The sequence below is a fragment of the Macaca thibetana genome, chromosome 4 (assembly GCF_024542745.1).
Source record: "Macaca thibetana thibetana isolate TM-01 chromosome 4, ASM2454274v1, whole genome shotgun sequence".
NCBI classification, from domain to species: Eukaryota; Metazoa; Chordata; class Mammalia; order Primates; family Cercopithecidae; genus Macaca; species Macaca thibetana.
This window is the reverse complement of record NC_065581.1, coordinates 39,674,442-39,694,676: the sequence shown is the minus strand read 5'-3', so window position 1 is coordinate 39,694,676 and position 20,235 is coordinate 39,674,442. Positions and strand designations below refer to the sequence as shown.

Sequence of the window (20,235 nt, the reverse complement as noted above, 5' to 3'; positions counted from 1 at the left end):
CAGTTACATTAATTTCTTGATAACAGACCTGAAAATCTACTTAAGGTAGATAATGGATGTAAAATACCTCATTCAAATACTGTCTGAGAACAAAATCTTCCCACAAACTTAGGATAAGACTGATTGTTATGTAACCACGGTAACAATGAGCCACCACAACCAGCTTTAAACCCAAACCACAGAGGAAGTCAACATCAGTTCTCATATGTGTGCAACCCAAGCAGTGTCAGGCCCTTTCTTCTGAATGTCAACTAGTCAAGAAAGACTTACTCCAATGAACCCACCTCTGAGTGCCAACCAGCCTACAACAGTCTCACCTGAGTAAACATCCTTACACAGATGATGTCAACCTATCTACGTCCACAGTCCTTCAACTCCATGCTGCCCAGACACCCTGTATGAGACGAGCAGTCTGCCCTGCCAGGTACACTGTGCCTGACCAGTACAGCTCTCTGTCACTACAGCAAGCAGTAAGTCATCTTCGTATTTCAAACGTTAATGATTGTCTCATCATACTTTGATACTCTAATCCCAAATGGATCAACTTCTTGGCAGACTGATTCAAACTGTTTGACTCTCATCTCATGTATACAAGCCCCTCCTCACAGTAACCCAAAAGAGAATTTCACCTATAGTTTTAGCTGTTTGACTGCCAGTGGAGGAATCGGCCTGTATAGTGTGTCTATGGATGTGTGTATGAAGAATATCAATGGCCCAAAACTATTTAACATTTATATTAGGTTGGTACAAAAGTAATTGCAGTTTTGCCATTACTTTTAATGGTATAATAATATTATAATATATCTTGGTATAATACTATTATTATACCTTGGTATATTATTATTATTATATCTTCATATAATACTATTGTACCAAGATAGCTTAATAATTGCTTGCTAAATAAAGTAATGCTTCATGTGAAAGTACAGATACTTTCCATAATAAATATTTTTAAAATACCTGTATGTAATTCAAGTGCTCCTACAACAATAATAGGCTTCAACTCATCAATCTCCTGTTCAAAAGTAGCATAGCGTAGAATTTCTGATCTGATTTCAGTCAGAGAGGGGTTGTTAGCCAAAAATCCCTGTGGTAAGAAATAGTCAATATTTTCTTTAATTTTTTAATAATATAAATCTTACCAAACTTACATTAGAAAATTGCATTTGCTCATACACTTTTACACTTGTGTGTGCAATGGGGCCAGTGGCTAGGTAAGAAATGGGGTGTCCACCGGGAGGCAAGGAATTTCACCATCTGCCGGGCATGGTTATTCAGAGTTCTAAAGTTCCCTTGAGTCTCTTACTGAAAAACAGCTGGGTCTACAGAAGTGTGATGCACCTTTGAATACCTGGCCTCTAGTCAGTGGTGGCACATAATTGGTACTCAATTGTTTAAGGAAATTGAACAAAATTTGTCTGAGCCTCAGTAATACCAACTGCCTCAGTGCGTCCATGTGAGAATTACATGAGCTAGAAGGTGACAGGTGCTTGGTATTTATAGATTCTTGGCCTCTGCTCATGAGTTCCTGTCATTTTCCCTGATATTTTCCTGGTCCACCCTCAAGAGTTAGAGACAAACAAAACCCAAATGACATCACAAGTAGTGGAAAGACACCTTCACTTTGACATCGCGGTTGTCGGTCCAGAGAGTCTTGTACTTCTGAAAGTCCTGCAGGGCCTCATGAGCCGCCTTTCTTAGGGAATTTACAGAGGAAGAAAGGAGCAGGACCAACTTAGAAATATCCTTGTGCTCTGCTACCCCCGGGTAAAAATTCTTCAGCTTCCTTGCAGGAATAACGTCTTCAAAAGATCCTGAAAACAGATGTTTTTACACTATAAATAACTTCTATATTCAACTTTAAATACTATCAGTTTTAATATTTCTGATTCTTTTTCAAACTCTATTTTCTTAAAGACTCTCCCTCCAAGAAACTAAGAGCTATTTTGAGTAATTAAGGGCTATTCTCTTGCTATCTTCATGGATGCTCATTAAACTATGGTGTCAGATGTTGGGATCTAGATTTCTTTAATGTAGAAGAACTGTTATTCAGAGCAGATAAATGAAAGACACTGATTAAAACCCCCCAAAATGTTAACATCCTTTAAGAAAAGGTTAAAAGCGTTGAAATTTCCACCCTGAGGAATAGCACAGTGGTTCAAGGACAGACATTAAGTTTATTAATCAAATGACCTTGGGCCAAGTATTTAGTCTTCGTGGATGTAATCGTGAGAATTAAATGAGACAACCTCTGCTGGGGTGTTTAAACATCAGCGCCGCAGATACTCAGCATCTGGCATCTTGGCTTCCTGCTTGTTAAACCTGGTATTTCTACTGATACAGTATTTGCGTCGTTTTCTTAGACCGTTCAGTTTGATACAGTCTTCAACAGCCACCAATGCTTTTATTTTTCTAGGGTGTCAAATTGAAAACTAGGCAGATCCACCTACTCTAAAAAGGACCCTAAAATAAACTGGGTGAAGAAATTAGATCCGAAAGACTCTCGGTGGAGAATTTCAAAGTTTTTGTCATTATATGCAATTTGAATAGAGATAAAAGAAGCCAAAATAAAAGAATTGTGGCCAGGCTGACAGGAGAAATGTGGACTAAGCATCACTTCTAATAATGAGGGCTAACTTGAACCTACATCTTTTGAAGATAAATTTTGACTCCAGCTGGCTGGGGATGTGGCTCATGCCTGGAATCCCAGCACTTTGGGAAGCCGAGGCGGGGAGATCATTTGAGTCCAGGAGTTCACGACCAGCCCGGGCAACATGGCAAAATCATATCTCTACAATATTACAAAAATTAGCTGAGCATGGTGGCACATGCCGGTAGTCCCATTTACTCGGAGGCTGAAAGGGGACGATTGCTTCAGCCAAGAAGGCAGAGGCTGCAGTGAGCAGAGGCTGCACCACATCACTCCAGCCTGGGCAACAGAGTGGGACCCCATCTCTAAATAAATAAAACCAAGTAGTGGTAAGCCCTCCAGCTTTGTTCTTTTTCAAAATTTTTTGGCCATTATAGGTCCTTTGAATTCCCCTATTCTCTGTTCAAATTTTAGGATTAACTTATCAACTTCTGCAACAAAAAAAAGCCTTCTGGGATTTTGATAGAGATTGTATAAAATCCATAGATCAATTTGGGGAGAACTGCCAGATTATTAATATTGGATCTTCCAACCCATGAACATGATGTATTTCTTCATGGTATAACTTTCAGCAATGTTTTACAGTTTCAGTGTACAGACCTTATACTTCTGTTAAATGTATTTTATTCTTCCTTCCTTTTGTGCATTCAATTGTTTTATTTCATTTTCAGATGGTTCATTGCTAATATTTAGAAATATAGTTGATATCTGTATATTGATCTTGTATCCTGCAGTCTTACTGTCTTACTGAATTCATTTATTAGTTCTAATAGTTTTGTGTGTGTGTGTATGAGCGTTGATTCCTTAGGTTATTTTTACATACAAGATCATGTCATCTGCTAATAAAGGCAGTTTAACCTTTTCCCTTCCAATCTGTATATCTTCAATTTAGTTCACTTATCTTAATCCACTTGATAGAACCTACACTATAATGTTGAGTAGAGGTGGTGAGAGCTAGTATTCTTGACTTGTTCCTAATCTTAGGGGGAAACAATTCAGGCTTTCAATGTTAGATATGATGCCTTTTATAAGGTTGAAGAAGTTTAATTCTATTCCCAGATTGTTGAGCATGTTTATCATGAAAGGGTGTTGGATTTTGTCAAATATTTTTTCTATGTCTATTGAGACGATCATGAGTTTTTGCCCTTTATTCTACTCATATGGTATATTTTAGGATGTTAAACCAGCCTTGCTTTTGTGGAATAAACCTCATTTGGTCACACTATACAACCCTTTTCCTATACTGTTGGGTTCAGTTGGCTAACATTTTATTAAGGACTTCAGCATGGTCATTTAAATTTAAAGCTCCTTTAAAGATGTTTTTAAATATAAAGAAGTCTAATTTAAACATCTTTTCTTTTATGGTTTGAGCTTCATATGTCTTGAGAATCCTTCCCCACCCTGGTGTTTTAAATACATTGCGCTGTTTTATTCTAAAAGTGTTGTAAAATAGATGGAATAGTGTTGCAGGATATAGAATCGTGGGTATGATGTGTATCTAATTTAAGATACTACTGAGGCCGGGTGCGGTGGCTCAAGCCTGTAATCCCAGCACTTTGGGAGGCCGAGACGGGTGGATCACAAGGTCAGGAGATCGAGACCATCCAGGCTAAAACGGTGAAACCCCATCTCTACTAAAAAATACAAAAAACTAGCCGGGCGAGGTGGTGGGCGCCTGTAGTCCCAGCTACTTGGGAGGCTGAGGCAGAAGAACGGCGTAAACCCGGGAGGCGGAGCTTGCAGTGAGCCGAGATCGCACCACTGCACTCCAGCCTGGGCGACAGAGCGAGACTCCGTCTCAAAAACAAACAAACAAACAAACAAAAAGATACTACTGAAAGTTTTTCCATATGGAAGCAAATCCTTAGCCACATTTATTAAACAGTACATTCTTTCTCCACTGATTCGTAAATCCACCTATATCATATATTTTCATATATACTAGTATTTCTGCACCCTCTCTCCTGTTCTGCTGTATGTTATCTATCTTTGGATCATTAAAAGGCTGTCCTTCTTAGCCTGGCTCTGTAATACTCCTAGGTATTTGGCAGGGCAGGAACCCCTACCTTGCTTTTCTTCGCCACCAATTTTTCTTGGCTATTTTTAACTCTTTTCACTTCCATATAATTTTACAATCAAATTTATAAATCAAGTTGACCACAGAAAAAAATCTATTATGATTTCTTTGGAATTGCATTGAATTTATAGATTAACCAAAGAATTGACTTCTTCATGATGTGGACTTATTCTTGTCTTCTCCATTATCTCATTCAGTAATATCTTCTCCAAAAATGCTGTGCAAATTTTTTTTTACATTTATTTGTTAAAGACCTTATGGTTTGTGGCCAATAAAATACATATGCTTCTACTATATATTAATTGTATCACTGGTGAATGTAGAAATACTGGGGGTTTTGTATGTTGATCTTTTATACACAAATATTTCTGAACTTATTGGTTGTAACAATTATTTCTAGATTTCCTGGATTTTCTATGTATAATCTTTAAATGAGGACAATCTCAGTCTTCCTCTCCAACTCTTCTCATTTTTTCTTGTCTTATTTCATAATGAAGATCTCTAGTAAACTAGCAAATAAAAATGATAATAGTGGGCTTCCTTCTTTATTCTTCATTTTATTAGGAATGGAATACTTCTAAATATTTTTACAGATGACATTATTGGAAAATCCATTTTATTCCTGGTTTGCTAAGAAGCTGTATTTATGTCTGTGTGTGGGTAAGTGAAATATACTTACAGAAACATATATAAAACACAAGAAATAAAATGTATATTAAAGAAGAAGAAAAAATGAATTCCAATGTACTCACCACCAAGTTAAGAACAGAATGGTACCAATAGACTAGTCCTCTCTAGGCACCTCTCTAATCCCATTCCCTTCCCTTACTCCCAGAGGCAACCATTATCCTGAATTTTCTTTGAAGATAAACTTTACAATAAATCAACATGCTTATCCCTAAACAATTTTTAAAAACTGAGCAGTAAGCACAAAACTAGCTGTAAAGGAAAGAACATTAATTATTCATGTGAGATGAAGGCTCCTCCAAGAAAAGAGTCTCTGGGACTAGTCTGGCTTCATCTTTTCTACGAGTTTACAAAAGCCCTTTGTGGGGGAAGCTATGGGGCAGGATATAAATGAGTCCTAGAAAATATATGTGTCATGACAATCAGGGCATCTGGCAGCACTGTGTTTGTGAGCCGAGTAATAAATGTCCAGCAAGAATATGGCCAGGATAGTGAGCTGATATCTATTTCCTTATATCACAATTACCTGCCTACAGTTCTCAGTAGTTGGTCAAGGCAGAATACTTCTGAGGAATAAATAAGTTTCCTCAGCTGACCCAGAGCAATGAGTGTAGAGCAGCAACTTCATCAGCACATGGTGAGAACAAGAAAGTCCAGACAAGAATACAGACCAGGTTTACCCCGGCATTCTGTCTTCAAGTTAGAGGACAGTATATATAACGGCATCCGGCATTTGGTGAGAGTAGTCAAAACTCATCTGTTTCCCAAGTCACACTGGTTGCCCTCTACGCTTAGAACATAACTATCACTGCACAATCACCCTTCAACATTCACCTTGAAATTCCCTTCACCTGTCTGCTGCATTTTATTCCTGTTTCCAATATCCTACATCTTTTTTTTTTTTTGCTTTTGCTTTCTCATTTTGGAAGACTACAACCTTCAGTAACTTTGCGGAAAAGGGTGTGTTGAGGGTACATTTTAAAAGCCATTGCATGTCTGAAAATGTCTATTTATATTGTACTTGGTTGATAATTTTGCAGAGAATAGAATTCTCGTTTGCAAGATTGTTGATAAGTCCAAGGAGATTTTTGCATCTAGCAATTTTTAGTTTTACATTTAGCCTGCTACAGTAATAGAAAAATACACGGAAGGACTAAGGAGAGAATAAAGAATAACGGCAAACATTGGACTAAAAGTAAAAAAAAAAAAATCAGATACTAATCTTCTTATATGGATTAATTCCCAGCCCTCTCATTAGGTTTGTGATTTTGGAAAAATTATTTTACCTCTCTGAAGAAAGAACTGGGTTTGATCCATAATCTCAGAAGACACAATCCCAAACACCATAATCTCAAATATTGAAATCCCAAAAGCTCAAAATCCCTAAAATCTAAATCCTGAAAGTATAAAATCCATGTCTAAAATTCTGAAAATCAAATCCCCCTTTAAAAATGTAAATAGATATATTTAAAAGAATTGTTTATTAAAAGAACTATTATTTTTTCCAGAATTATATTTTTGGGATTTTGATCTTTTGGGATTTCAACATTTGAGATTATGGCATTGGATTGTGTCTTTCAGGATTACGATCAGCCCCTGAAGGAACTAAGATTTATCTTGCCAGGTATTTTATATAAATTCACAGATCCATCCACATGCTTTTTCCCTAGCTCTTCTTGCCTCTGATTTTCCAAAGTTGCTCTTTCTAGGTCCTGAATGATCAGTCCAGCCATTCGTCTGCCCAAGAGTCCATGTATATCTTTGCTTCAGACCACTCTCCTTAAAAAAGTTATACTGCTTGAAGCTCTGCCCACTGGGGGAAATTCCCCTTTTCACTGCCCTTTAGGGCCACTCCTGAGTGGGCTGTAGTGCAATAAAAGTCCATTTTCAGCTGACAACAACATATTAAGCCAATTCGAATAGACCAATCCTGAGATTTTTCATCCTTTATTAGCTGGTTGTAGGGAACACCCCATGAGACCATAGATGTAAGCTGAGAAAGCAATGTTAGTGCAACATAGAAAGGTACCATAGGGGTCTGAGCCACCTGGTCGTGTAGCTTACCTGGTATCTTGGAGGTGTTTTTGGTTTTGGTTTTTTGGAGACAAGAGTCTTCCTCTGTCGCCCTGGCTGGAGTGCAGTGGTGCAGTCTCAGCTCACTGCAACTTCCGCCTCCCAGTTCAAGTGATTCTCCTGCCTCAGCCTCCCCAGTAGCTAGGATTACAGGTGCCCACCACCATGCCTGGATAATCCTTTTGCATTTTTAGTAGAGACATGGTTTTGCCATGTTGGCCAGGATGATATCAAACTCCTGACCTCAGATGACCCACCTGCCTCGGCCTCCCGAAGTGTTGGGATTACAGGCGTGAGCTACCACACTAGGCCTCACCTAGTATCTTGTCGTTTTCAATTTGCCTTTCCCTGAACCACAGTGGAAGCTACATAGTTTTGAGACCAGTTTCTCAATCCCATTAGAAAGTTAAAGAGACCAGTTGAAGAGATCAGTTTTTCGACCCCATCAGAAAATGCACAAAGGACATGAATAGACACTTGGCAAAAGAAGACACTTATGCAGCCAACAAACATATAAAAAAAAGCTCAACATCAGTGATCATTAGAGAAATGCAAATCAAAACCACAATGAGATACCATCTCATGCCAGACAGAATGGCAATTATTAAAAAGTCAAGAAACAATAGATGCTGATGAAGCTAGGAGAAATAGGAATGCTTTTACACTGTTGGTGGAAATGTAAATTAGTTTGACCATTGTAGAAGACTGTGTAGCAATTTCTCAAAGACCTAGAACCAGAAACACCATTTGACCCAGCAATTCCATTACTGGGTATATACTCAAAGGAATATAAATCATTCTATTATAAGAATACATGCACGCCTATGTTCATTGCAGCACTGTTCACAATAGCAAAGACATGGAGCCAACCCAAATGCCCATCAATGGTAAACTGCATAAAGAAAATGTGGTACATATATACCATGGAATATTATGCAGCCATGAAAAAAGAATGAGACCATGTCCTCTGCAAGGACATGGATGGAGCTGGAAGCCATTATCCTTGGCAAATTAATGCAGGAACAGAAAACCAAACACCACATGTCCTCATTTGTAAGTGGGAGCTGAACAATGTGAACACACTGACATAAGGAGGGGAACAACACATACTGGGGCCTGTTGGTGGGTGATGGGGGGTGATGGGAGGGAAAGCATCAGGAAAAATAGCTAATGCATGCTTGCTTAACACCTAGGTGATGTGCTGATAGGTGCAGCAAACCACCATGGCACATGTTTACCTATGTAACAAACCTACACATCCTGCACACGTACCCTGGAACTAAAATAAAATAAAATAAAAAATAAACCAGTTTCTTTCTATGCAGGAAGTGTCAAAAAAAAAGGTTCATGAAATTTTGGGTCACTATCATATCACATTCATAATTACTTAAGCGACGAATTTATGTTTATGTTAAGTTTATCCAACCTACTATCATGCAGAAAGTAAAATTAGTGCTAAGGCTTATTTTAATTTTTAACTTAAGATCATCACAGTAGACAAGGGATTTAAAAATCCTTTTCACCCACCACCCAAAGCCAGGAAAAAATGCCTGCATGTTACATTTAAGATGAAACATACTATTTTTTAAACGCGAAATATATCAAACATATAAAATAATTTAAAAATCTATATGCTATCAAATCCAGAAGGATCAGTAAGATCATTGACTAATTTTACATTCTTACTTTCTTCCTTCTTCAGCAGTTTTCCTGTGTTTTGATGGGTCAGGTCAGTAGTGGTGGGGCTGGGAATGACCGACTTCATGGGACGGATTTGCTGTTGCCCCCAGTGAGCCACTCCTCTGCTGACCTCCAGGGTTAACTGGATCATACGGTTAATGGCTTGTTGAATGTCATCCAAACTAGGAATCATCACCTGCGGAAAGAAGAAACAAATGTGTAATACCGCTGGCACATACCGTCCATCCCTCGATTTTCATCACCTCCACTCCCCACTGAGTGGGGCAAGCCTCAGCTGGCCCAGTGGAAGGCTGATTTGATGGGGAGAATGACAGAGGAAGATGGTGTGGGGGGCGAAGCAGATTTTCTCTATCCTGAAGTTTTCCTGCTATCGATTCCTGCAAGCCTCATTACACCACGAGCTAATGCAGAAGTAACTTTTTAATAACAGAAATGACATTTCGATTTTGTTAAAAAGGCCAAACTAGTACTTGTCATCCTTTTCCCCATGGGGGTGGCAGAATGCAGTGGCAAATTACAGACTATGTGTTAGAAATCCATGAAACAAAGTAACTGAAGAAGCTACACCACCAAGAGTCTGACCTCAGTTCTTTGAAATGTGCCAAATAAGCTAAGACACTATCCTTCAGGAGGTCAGACCATTTAAAGGTGGTTTTAGGTGAGTCACGTTTCTGCCTGGCCTTATCCTTTGACCCATCGCAGAAGGCAGCTCAGCCATCCCATGTGGCTTGGAGTTCCAGATGCCCATCAGCAGCTGGGGTAGTTGTAGAGATAAGTGCTACGGGAAGATACGGATGATTCAGATGCTCAGGGCACAGGCTCTTTTTATCTTTCTCTTCTGCCATCCTTACCTTAGTGGGTTGCCTCACAGACATGTGTTTGGGGTAGGGATCTGGACAACTGTGATTATTTTATTTAGATAATTTAATGTCTGAAGTAAGGAAAAGCAAGGCAATTGGTAGGGTGCTTGCTAACTGATGGCAGAACAGATGGCTAACTCAACTCTTTAACAAAGCCTTCAATACACCATGAGCTAATACAGAAGTAACTTTTTTTTTTTTTTTTTGACAGAGTCTTGCTCTGTCACCCAGGCTGGAGTGCAGGGACATGATCTTGGCTCACTGCAACCTCCACCTCCCGGGTTCAAGCAATTTTCCTGCCTCAGCCTCCCGAGTAGCTGGGATTACAGGCACCTACCACCACGCCTGGCTAATTTTTGTATTTTTAGTAGAGATGGGGTTTCATCATGTTGGCCAGGATGGTCTCGAACTCCTGACCTTAGGGGATTCACCCACCTTGGCCTCCCAAAGTGCTGGGATTACAGATGTGAGCCATTGTGCCCATCCCAGAAGTGACTTTTTCATAACAGATATAAATGACATTTCCAATTTGTTAAACAGTGAGGGAAAGTGAAAAAATACATAGGACCGGAACGTCACCCTAAATGAAAGCTCAGTTCTAGTACTATGCTTCTTAAGTAACTTACCAAAATATCAGTGTATTTAATAATACTTACCACATTAGGAATTGCAAGATGTACTTCACTTTTTATAAAGGAAATAATATCTTCTGATCGCTTTCGCCCATAATGGCTGCAATGAGATGGACATTTAGCTGATTAACCTTAACCTAAAATTTCATTAACAGTTTATTATGCTACAAAATTCAGTCCTAATAGTAAAGAACATTTTTAAAAGGCCACATTACACAAAGAGAATATTACTTATAACAGAGCCCTAAATTGCAGAGAACTGAGAAAATACAATGACCTGATAGTCTTAGAAGCAAACTAGTAATCTCATATACATTTTCTACTATTTTAATGCTGTTTTTTCTCAGTAATAACCTTTAACAATGTTTACTAAAGGCATTCTTTGTTCCCAGCTCTGCAACAGATATAGGATGAGATCACCAGCATATACCTTTATATGCTTCTTTGTTTATATTTTTACAAGATTAAACAGGACGTGTCTGGTCCATGCTTTCCAAAAACCGCTTTGTTAAACAATATCTCTCATGCACAGACAGCAGCACAGACGCCTGAGTCCAGTTATGAAGGACACCCGCAGGGCTGCAAATTACTCTGGCTAGCACAGCTCCCTCTGTCTCAACCTCCACCCCATCCCAGACAAAATTATAATAAATGCAAACTGTCCATTGTCTTTTTCTCTGGGAGTGCAAGAAACACTGTCATTACTGAAAACTTACATCTCCCTTTCTAAATACAAGCAGATGGGGGTGGGAGGAGATCACAAGAAACAGAGACTACAGTTCCAAAGTGAAGACCCAACTTTTAGCACTCAGGGCCAAGGGTTCCCAGATAAACCTATTATTGGAAAGGACTGAACAAAAAGCAAGCAAACAAACAAAACCCCTCAATTCACAGTCTCCCAGTGGAATTCAAGATGTTGCAATAAAATTAGTGTGGGCATTGATTCAAAGTGTATAATTTGAGAATAAGAAAGAGTTTTCGTAAAGTATAAAGGAACAGCTGAATAATAGAGGCAGTGAACCCCGCACTAGATCATTTGGTACCTTATACAGCATATTAGAGAATCAGCTGAAGGTATTCTCCAAAATTTCAGATGCAAAATACAAAGAGAGAGAAAATACTTAGAGAAAAGATAAGAATAGGTAACATTTCTTGAATGCTTAATGTATGCCAGGCAGTTTCCATAAATTACCAGTTTATGTTCACATTAATTCTGTGAGGCAGACCTTATGATTATTATTATTTTCATATTGTAGATAAGGAAACCAAGGTAGGGAGAGGTTAAGTAAATTCCACAGGGTCACTCCGCTCAGAGATGCTTACTACCTAGACGCAGCACGTGAATACTGTGTAGATACGGGAAATTAAAGCAAAGCACTCCTTTAACCTTAAGAATAGGCTTGTTTTTTCATTTTGAAGAGATTCTCTATGTGCCTGACAGGATTAATGGCGGAAAAAAACCCACCTGCATCTAAACATACAATTTGTGAATTTCAAGAATAAAAGAGAAATCCTGTAAGGATCAAAACAAATACAAGTTGTTACTTGGAAGGGAAAATCGGATTAGCAGCAGAACTCTCCTCTAAAAATTGAAACCAAAGAAGCCAATGGAGCAGCCTCTGTAGAGTATGAGAGAAAGGGATTCTGATCCCAGAAGACCAAGCTAGCATTCGTGTGTGAGGATAAGAGAGAGACATTTTAGACAAGTAAGGATTTTTTAGTACTATCCTCATGTATGCTTCCTCAAAAATTGCTGAATTGCCACAGAACTTGTAAATCAATGTGGCCTAGTGAGTGCATCCTTCAAAAAAACTTCTTTTTGCCAAACCCATCACAATCATGGATGGGAGATAAAGGACACAAGAATGCTCAAATACAAGGTAAGCATCTCCATGAAGTAGAAATGGAGAGAAACACAAGGACAGCCTAGTGAGGTTTCCGGGCTGGAAAGAGGCAGTGACCGTCGGGAGGTTGGCTCTGGTGAAATATAGAGGATGGACAGGACTCAATGAGGGACAGGGCCTCGGCCAGCCTCACTACTTAAGGCCAAAAACTGAGATGATGCTCTCCCACCTGTCTTGCAGATGCTGCTGCGAGACAAGGTCTGTCAACCTACTGCCCGCAGCTACGGCTTTCCAGCGGATGCAGACCTGGGGCAAAAGAAGCACATCCACAGACTCCTTGATAAGTAACTAAGTCAGGCCTCCTGTGTGCTCCCTGGCCGAACCTGCCATACCCCCAATATCTCTCCAGGGGCCAGTAACTGTGAAGAAATAAAACCTGGTTCTGTACTCAGGGTTCCGAGTGTCATTTAGAGGCAAAAGTGAAACTCATAGACAGGGAGGGAGGGAAGGAGAAAGAAACACGAAAACAAAGCTCTCGCTCAAAGAGAGCCTGCACATTAAAAGCCAAATATGCGTGAATATGTCTAAGGATAAGAAAGAGAGCTAACAAAACCCAAAATTGAAACAGAAACTCACTCCAGATAAAAGTAATGCCCAGATAACAAGCTCTAAAGTAAGGGAAAATGTTCAGCGATATATGAAGACTCTTTCAAAAAAATTTAAAAAAACATTGCTAAACTAAAAAGACAGAAATAATATCATATCTGGAGGATAAGGAAAAAGTATTTTTTCTTGAAATATTTAAGATGTCACAGATGACAAAATCTTTAGAATAGATACAGAGGTACTTGCCCATAGTGTAGTTCAGAAAGACAAAAAGATAACATAGATGACAGAGTCATTAGGAGACAAGGAGAAGAGAAAGAGAAGCCCCAACATACGAAATGTCCACACATCCAGTGTGCCCAGGACAGTTCCAGATTCACTGTGTCCTGGGACCTCATCTGGACAGTGCCCCTTCACTCACAAAAGTTCCATAGTTGAAACAATAAATTATGTGGTCATTCTATTCAACATTCAATTAATAGGAGTTCCAGAAGAAGACAATGAAAGACTATCCTGGAAGCAATAACTAAAGGGGAAATTGCTGAGGTTTTTTCCAGCATTAAGGAAAGCTATAAACCCTCAAATAGAAACTGGGCTCTGAGAACAAAGCAGGATTAGACAAAGACAAATCCACACGGGGTACGAAAACTGCAGAAACATTAAGGATTAAAAGAGAATATTCAGTTAGACTCATACAGACTTCTCATCAGCAGCAACATAACTCAGAAAAAAATGAAGAAATACTTTCCAAGTGCTAAAAGACAAAGAAAAATTTTATATCCAGCCAAAATGTTGTGAAAGTATGAGGGCGAAACATTTTCAGACTTACAAAGAAGAATAAGAGAGTCTGCTTCTCACAGATCCTCACTAAAGAACCAATGGGATACAAAAAAGCACATGAGAACCGGGAGATTTTAATAAAGTATGCCAGTAAATAAATTATTTTAATATATTATTTTTGAGTGTTCACACAAAGGTAAAACTAAAACATCAAACAGCAATAAAATGTGTACAGTTCAGTCAGTAAAGCTTGCCAAGCCCTTGTAGTCAGAAATAAGACTAGAAAACTGCAAAACTAAGGACAGTACTTTGTTGTTGTTGTTGTTGTTGTTGTTGTTGTTTGTTTGTTTTGAGATGGAGTCTCACTCTGTCTCCCAGGCTGGAGTGCAATGGCGCAGTCTTAACTCACTGCAACCTCCACCTCCCAGGTTCAAGCGATTCTCCTGCCTCAGCCTCCCTAGTAGCTGGGACTACAGGCGTGCACCACCAGGCCTGGCTAATTTTTGTATTTTTAGTAGAGACGGGGTTTCACCATGTTGGTCAGGCTGGTCTCCAACTCCTGACCTCAAGTGATTCGCCTGCCTCAGACTCCCAAAGTGCTGGGATTATAGGTGTCAGCCAGTGAACCTGGCCAGTACTTTTTTTAGTTGGAGCAAAATATGTGCATTCTAAAGTTAAGGGTAATCACTTAAAGAACTGAAGTACAGAAAAGAGAATAAATGGTGAAAATTATCCACTCCAAAGACAACAATAGTAATAAAATGAATCAAAGAAAAAGAATAGTGAGAAGAAAACACAAAATAAAATGTCATTAATTAAGTGCAACTATATCAAAAATCACAATAAATGCAAACAAATTAAACTCACTAAGACAGAGATAATGAGATTGAAGGAAAATTATCAGGTATACAATGTTTTTAAGAGGTAAAACTATAAAGAGGTAAAACTAAAAAGGACAGAGAAAGGCTTAAGTAAAGAGACCGAAACAGTTACACAGAAAAAGCTGGTAAATGACAAACTAAAGAGAATTGTGAGGAATCAGGATTAATATAAATAAAGGGATTTGCCAAATAAAAATAAAAGGAACAGTGCTCTTAAGCAGGTTTAACTACTATTACCTTGTATGCACCTAACAACACAGCCATAAAATACATAAAACAAGAACTGACCAAAACAAAAGGAAAATTTAATAAATCCACAATCACACTGGGAGAAATGAACAGTATAATTAAATTAAAAATCAGCAAGAAATAGGCAAGGAATAAATCTAACAAAAATGTGTAGGACTTTTACACAGAGATTTATAAAACGTCACAGAGAGATATTAAAGAAGACATATCAATGCAGAGGTAATACATAATTCTGAATAGAAGACTCAATATTTGTAAGGATGCTAATTCTCTCCAAATCGATCTATAGATTCAATGCAACTTAAATAACTCCCCCACCTGACCTCACAACTAAGCTGATTTTTTAACAACTTTTGCTTGGTCAACTAATTAACCACATGGAAAACATTATAATTATTTGTTACCTCACACTAAGCACAAAAATCAATACCATGTAAATTAAAACCCTAAATATAAAAGTTAAAACTACAAAAGTTTTGGAAGACATTATGAAGTAGGGAAGAGTTGGTTTCTTTAAAAAGACCACAAATCACTAAAACCGATAAATTTGAATATTTTTAAAACTCGGCAATGGAAAATGAAAATTAATAAAGAAAATGAAAAGATAAGGCAAAACTGACAAAAGACATTTGTTATATTATCATCAATAATGTAATATACTAAGAATACTTATGAATTAATCCAATTCAATAGAAAAACAGACCAAAAAAGGAACACAATTATTTATTTTTAATTACACTTTAAGTTCTGGGGTACATGTGCAGAACGTGCAGGTTTGTTACATAAGTATACACATGCTATGGTGGTTTGCTGCACCCATCAACCCATCATATACATTAGGTATTTCTTCTAATGCTATCCCTCCCCTAGCCCCACACTCCCCGAGAGGCCGTGGTGTGTGATGTTCCCTTCCCTGTGTCCATGTGTTCTCACTGTTCAACTCCCACTTATGAGTGAGAACATGGGGTGTTTGGTTTTCTGTTCTTGTGTTAGTTTGCTGAGAGTGATGGTTTCCAGCTTCATCCATGTCCCTGCAAAGGACATGAACTCATCCTTTTTTATGGCTGCATGGTATTTCATGGTATATTTGTGACACATTTTCTTTATCCAGTCTATCATTGATGGGCATTTGGATTGGTTCTAAGCCTTTGCTATTGTGAACAGTGCTGCAGTAAACATACGTGTGTGTATGTCTTTATCGGAGAATGATTTGTAATTATTTGGGTATATACCCAGTAATGGGACTGCTGGGTCAAATGGCATTTCTGGTTCTAGATCCTTGAGGAATCACCACCCTGTCTTCCACCGTGGTTGAACTAGGAACACAAATTTTAAGGAAGAGAAACAACAAATGGCCCATAAACACAAGAAAGTATATTTAATCTCATCAGTAACCAAGAAAATGTAAACTAAAATCCTGATGAGATGTCATTTCACACCCTGTATGTTGGCGAGAATTTTTTAATTGAATAATACTGTCTGCAGGGATGAGGGGCCATGGGCACTCTCACTAGGTGCTGCCTGGTAAAATGAGGCATCCACATACCCTAGGACCCACCAAACCCACTCTTAGCAGGTGCAGCAGAAGACGGTTACAAGATGCTCACAGAGGCTTTATTCATGATAGCCACAAACTGAAGCAACCCAAATCATCATCACCAGTAGAATGGATAAACAGACTATGTATACTCCAACTACACAGAAGTGTAAAAAACTATACCTCATGGATGAATCTCAAAAACAGTATACCAAGTGCAGTTCAAATACAGGCAAAATTAAATGATACGTGGACTGGGGATACAAAAACATAGTAAACTATGAAGAAAACCAAGACAATGATAAACACCAAGTTCAGGATAGCAGTTACTTTTGGGTGAGAAGTGAGAGGACCCATGAGAGGACTGGTAGCCTTTTTTATCTCAGGTAGGGTGTGGGGAACATGGGTGTTCCTTTGACCACAGTTCTTGCAGTATTACACAAATACTTTCACACAGTCTTTTAATGAATGCTATATTTTAAATTTTATAGTTTTTTAAATTAATAAATTTATTAGAGGTGCTATTCACATTACAATATAAGTATGATTACCAGATATAATTAGCATATTTTCCACTTACCTTGCAACAAATATTCTTCTTTTCATTGTGTCCAGAGATAACCGTGTAGCTTTTTGAAGACTGTCTAGTAATTGATGAGAGAAAAAAGCAAAGACCTCTTTACACTCCTGTAATAAGAAATCAATTAAATTTGGTATCTCTCCTCCAAAAAAACCTCAAGCATCCCCAAAACAATGATACAATATTAGATGTGGCATGTGAAAGGCAACAAATAATAAACTGTACAATTTCAATGACAGTGTAGAAATAAATTCAATCCTAAATTATTTGTCTGGTTATTTTAGACAAACAAAAATACATGAAAAATGTGTTTGCATAAACACCCTAGCAAACCAAAGGAACTTATTCAAAAACCAAAATTCACACAGTATGTTCAGAGCAATCCTGGCTGGCTCAATACTCAATTTTCACCTGACAAAATTGAAGCACTTTAAACGTGGTACATTTCTCAATTAAGGGCGTGGGCACAAGAAGATAACTAGTCTCCATCCTCAAGAAGCTCAGCTTGGTGGATAAATGTATTTTAAAATGTGCAATACTCAAATATATGAGATGACAATTCCACCCTCTGGGACTGTGGTTTGACCCTCTCTCCACACCCTTCCTTCCCTTGGGAGAAATAGCCAAGTTTATTGATCAGAGCACAGGACAGGTTTGGAGCCTGGTAGGCAGAGATGTGGGCCCATGTCTTGCTTACACAATGAGTCACACATCGGGGCAAGGCTCTGGCCATACTGTTCCTCACTGCTCTAGAACCCAGCCCCTCTGAGACTGGGTTGGTGTGGCAGAAGAGAGAGTAATAAGGCATGAACAAAGAGGAATATCAAGCTTTTCCATGTGGCAATGGGGTACAGTCAGGGCTGGTGAATGCTCAGGCTAAAGCACAGGTGTGACATAATCAGATTTTTACGTGAGACCATTCTGGCAGCAATGTGGGAGATGAATTTGAGAGGCAGAGGCTATTTAGGAGGTGACCACTAATGCAGCCCCAGCGATCCCCCAATTGGAGAGGTTCTGAGGGTACTCAATCATGCTCTGAGGACTTCAGCCAGTGTCAAAAGGTAATGCAACTGGAAGACAAGCACTTCTGAGAGAGGACTGCTCCAGCTGACACCTGCTGGTTGCTAACAGCTGCCTGGTGAGTGGTACTGAGAAGAAGCCTAAACTGCAGAAGTCTAGATGCTGCAGCAAAGTGTTTCCCAATTATTTGGCAATATAATCCTTGAGCAAGAAGGTGAAAATGGAATAAAGGTGTGCTGTTTAGTTCTAAAACTGTATCAGATTGTGTCAAAGTGGGTAAAATAGACAAAGAATGAAAAGAAGGTGGGTATGAAGGATTAAAAGAAAACTGACCCGGGGAGGAGAAAGCAGGAATGAGTGCAAATGTGACAGTGACATTCAAAGTTCATGCATGACCAGAACCGTGAGGGCTAAGAAGGAAAAAGAAACCCCAGGCCCCCTTCTGAACCTTCATTCTCAACACATTTCAACACAACGTGAAAATCTGCCTATCTAGGGCTTCTCCTGGGGGAGAGTCCAGAGTGGTCAGCCACAGTGCCAGTTTAAAATGCAGATTCCTGAGCCCCAAGTGAACCACAATCTGGACTTGCAATACAGTTAACCATTAAACACAATAACTGAGAACAAAGTTTTCCATTCTGAGTCAAACTGATTGCTGCTCCAATCCCTGAAGTCACATTTACTATATAAGAAAACATGGTCAATCACAATGAGGGAAGGTGACTACTAAACTGTGATTGACAGAATCACATCAGAAGCTGTGATATTGGGGAAAACTTAAAGGACTGCCTGAGCCTACAATATAAAATTGAAAATTATACTTTATGGATTTTGTTATACATTAGATACAGATTGGTTGCAGAACTGCCTGGAAGAAGCACCATATGGGGTTTATCTATAATCCTATAAACCATAATTCTGTGAATTGTATGAAGTTGTTCCACAATAAATACCTTTTTAAATTCATCTTCTTTATCATTAGTATCAACCTCATTCACAACATTAGCTTCATAGTCATTGTTTTCACCCTCTTCTGCTTCACTTCCAAAAACAACGTGTTTCCGCTGTTCTGTAGACAAAAGACAAAACAAAAATATAACATTTGACTTTTTAGCATTACGTGTATTCTACATGGCCAAACCCTCTTAGGAAGCCCCTTTTAAAAAAGCTCTTACTTTAAAAACTGTTTTTTAAAAAATGTTTTTTGCATTTGTTCCTGTAGGAGTCATCCTTGAATTCAATTTAAATTATCCACCTCAATAGAATTGTCATTCTACTAAGAAATACACTCTGTAAATATACAATCTAGAATTCAGAAAAGTTTTAAGAGAGTTTTACCTATTATCCTTCTAAATTATCTCTTTACCTTTTGAGTTTTCTAACTTGAATGAAATGATATTTTTGTGTTTTTGATGCTTGTGATGAAAACTAATTAAACGAAGTGGAAAAACTGTAAGAGGAAGGGTGTGATGTGCATACTCATTCCAGGCTCAGGCTTTCTCATCCTCAGCACTACTGACATCTTGGGTGCGACAATTCTTTGTTGCTGGGGGCTGTCCTGTAGGGTTTTTAACAGCATCCCTGGCCCTTATCCACCAGAAGCCAGTAGCAACCCCCTCGCTATACACACACACACACACACACACACACACACACGCGCGCGCGCACACACACACACACACACACACTGTGTGACAACCAAAATGTCTCCAGACCTTGCCAAATATTCCCTCAGGGGCAAAATCCCTTCTAGTCCCATTAAGAACCAGTGTTCCAGGTACAGTTCACAGTTTCTCTCTCTCTCTCTCTCTCTCTCTCTCTCTCTCTCTCTCTCTCTCTCTCTTTCTCTCTTTCTCTCTTCCTCTCTCCTTGCTATTTCACTGTCATGGGATCTCTGCTTGACTGGAATGTTCTCCTCTCACTCCAAAAAGCCAACTTCCCACAGATTCCCTACTTCAAATATGTTGGTAATTAGCTAATTAACTTCATTCCTGTATGGCAGAGCCATCTCTCCGGTCTCCTTCGAGAGTCTGGGTGGCACACTGTGTCAGTGACCTA

General features: G+C 38.8%; 3 protein-coding genes and 1 non-coding gene across 5 annotated transcripts in view; 3 read left to right on the top strand and 1 right to left on the bottom strand.

Moving 5' to 3' along the window:
• The window catches only part of BTBD9 (BTB domain containing 9), an 820,757-nt gene that overhangs the window by 149,197 nt on the left and 651,325 nt on the right, over positions 1-20,235 (top strand). The gene's annotated exons all lie outside the window — the stretch shown is intronic.
• Positions 1-20,235, top strand: part of GLO1 (glyoxalase I) — a 453,994-nt gene that overhangs the window by 297,617 nt on the left and 136,142 nt on the right. The gene's annotated exons all lie outside the window — the stretch shown is intronic.
• Positions 1-20,235, bottom strand: part of DNAH8 (dynein axonemal heavy chain 8) — a 314,177-nt gene that overhangs the window by 206,859 nt on the left and 87,083 nt on the right. For both annotated transcript variants that reach the window (XM_050787538.1, XM_050787537.1), the window contains exons 23-28: positions 19,131-19,246; positions 17,158-17,264; positions 10,705-10,780; positions 9,174-9,363; positions 1,618-1,814; positions 961-1,087 (exon numbers count right to left, since the gene is read on the bottom strand). In XM_050787538.1, the coding sequence (XP_050643495.1) occupies positions 961-1,087; positions 1,618-1,814; positions 9,174-9,363; positions 10,705-10,780; positions 17,158-17,264; positions 19,131-19,246 (813 nt within the window). The remainder of the gene's footprint in view (positions 1-960; positions 1,088-1,617; positions 1,815-9,173; positions 9,364-10,704; positions 10,781-17,157; positions 17,265-19,130; positions 19,247-20,235) is intronic.
• On the top strand, positions 2,248-2,345 carry LOC126954063 (small nucleolar RNA SNORA8). Its single transcript, XR_007725514.1, has one exon. It is a non-coding gene; the product is annotated as a small nucleolar RNA SNORA8 (small nucleolar RNA).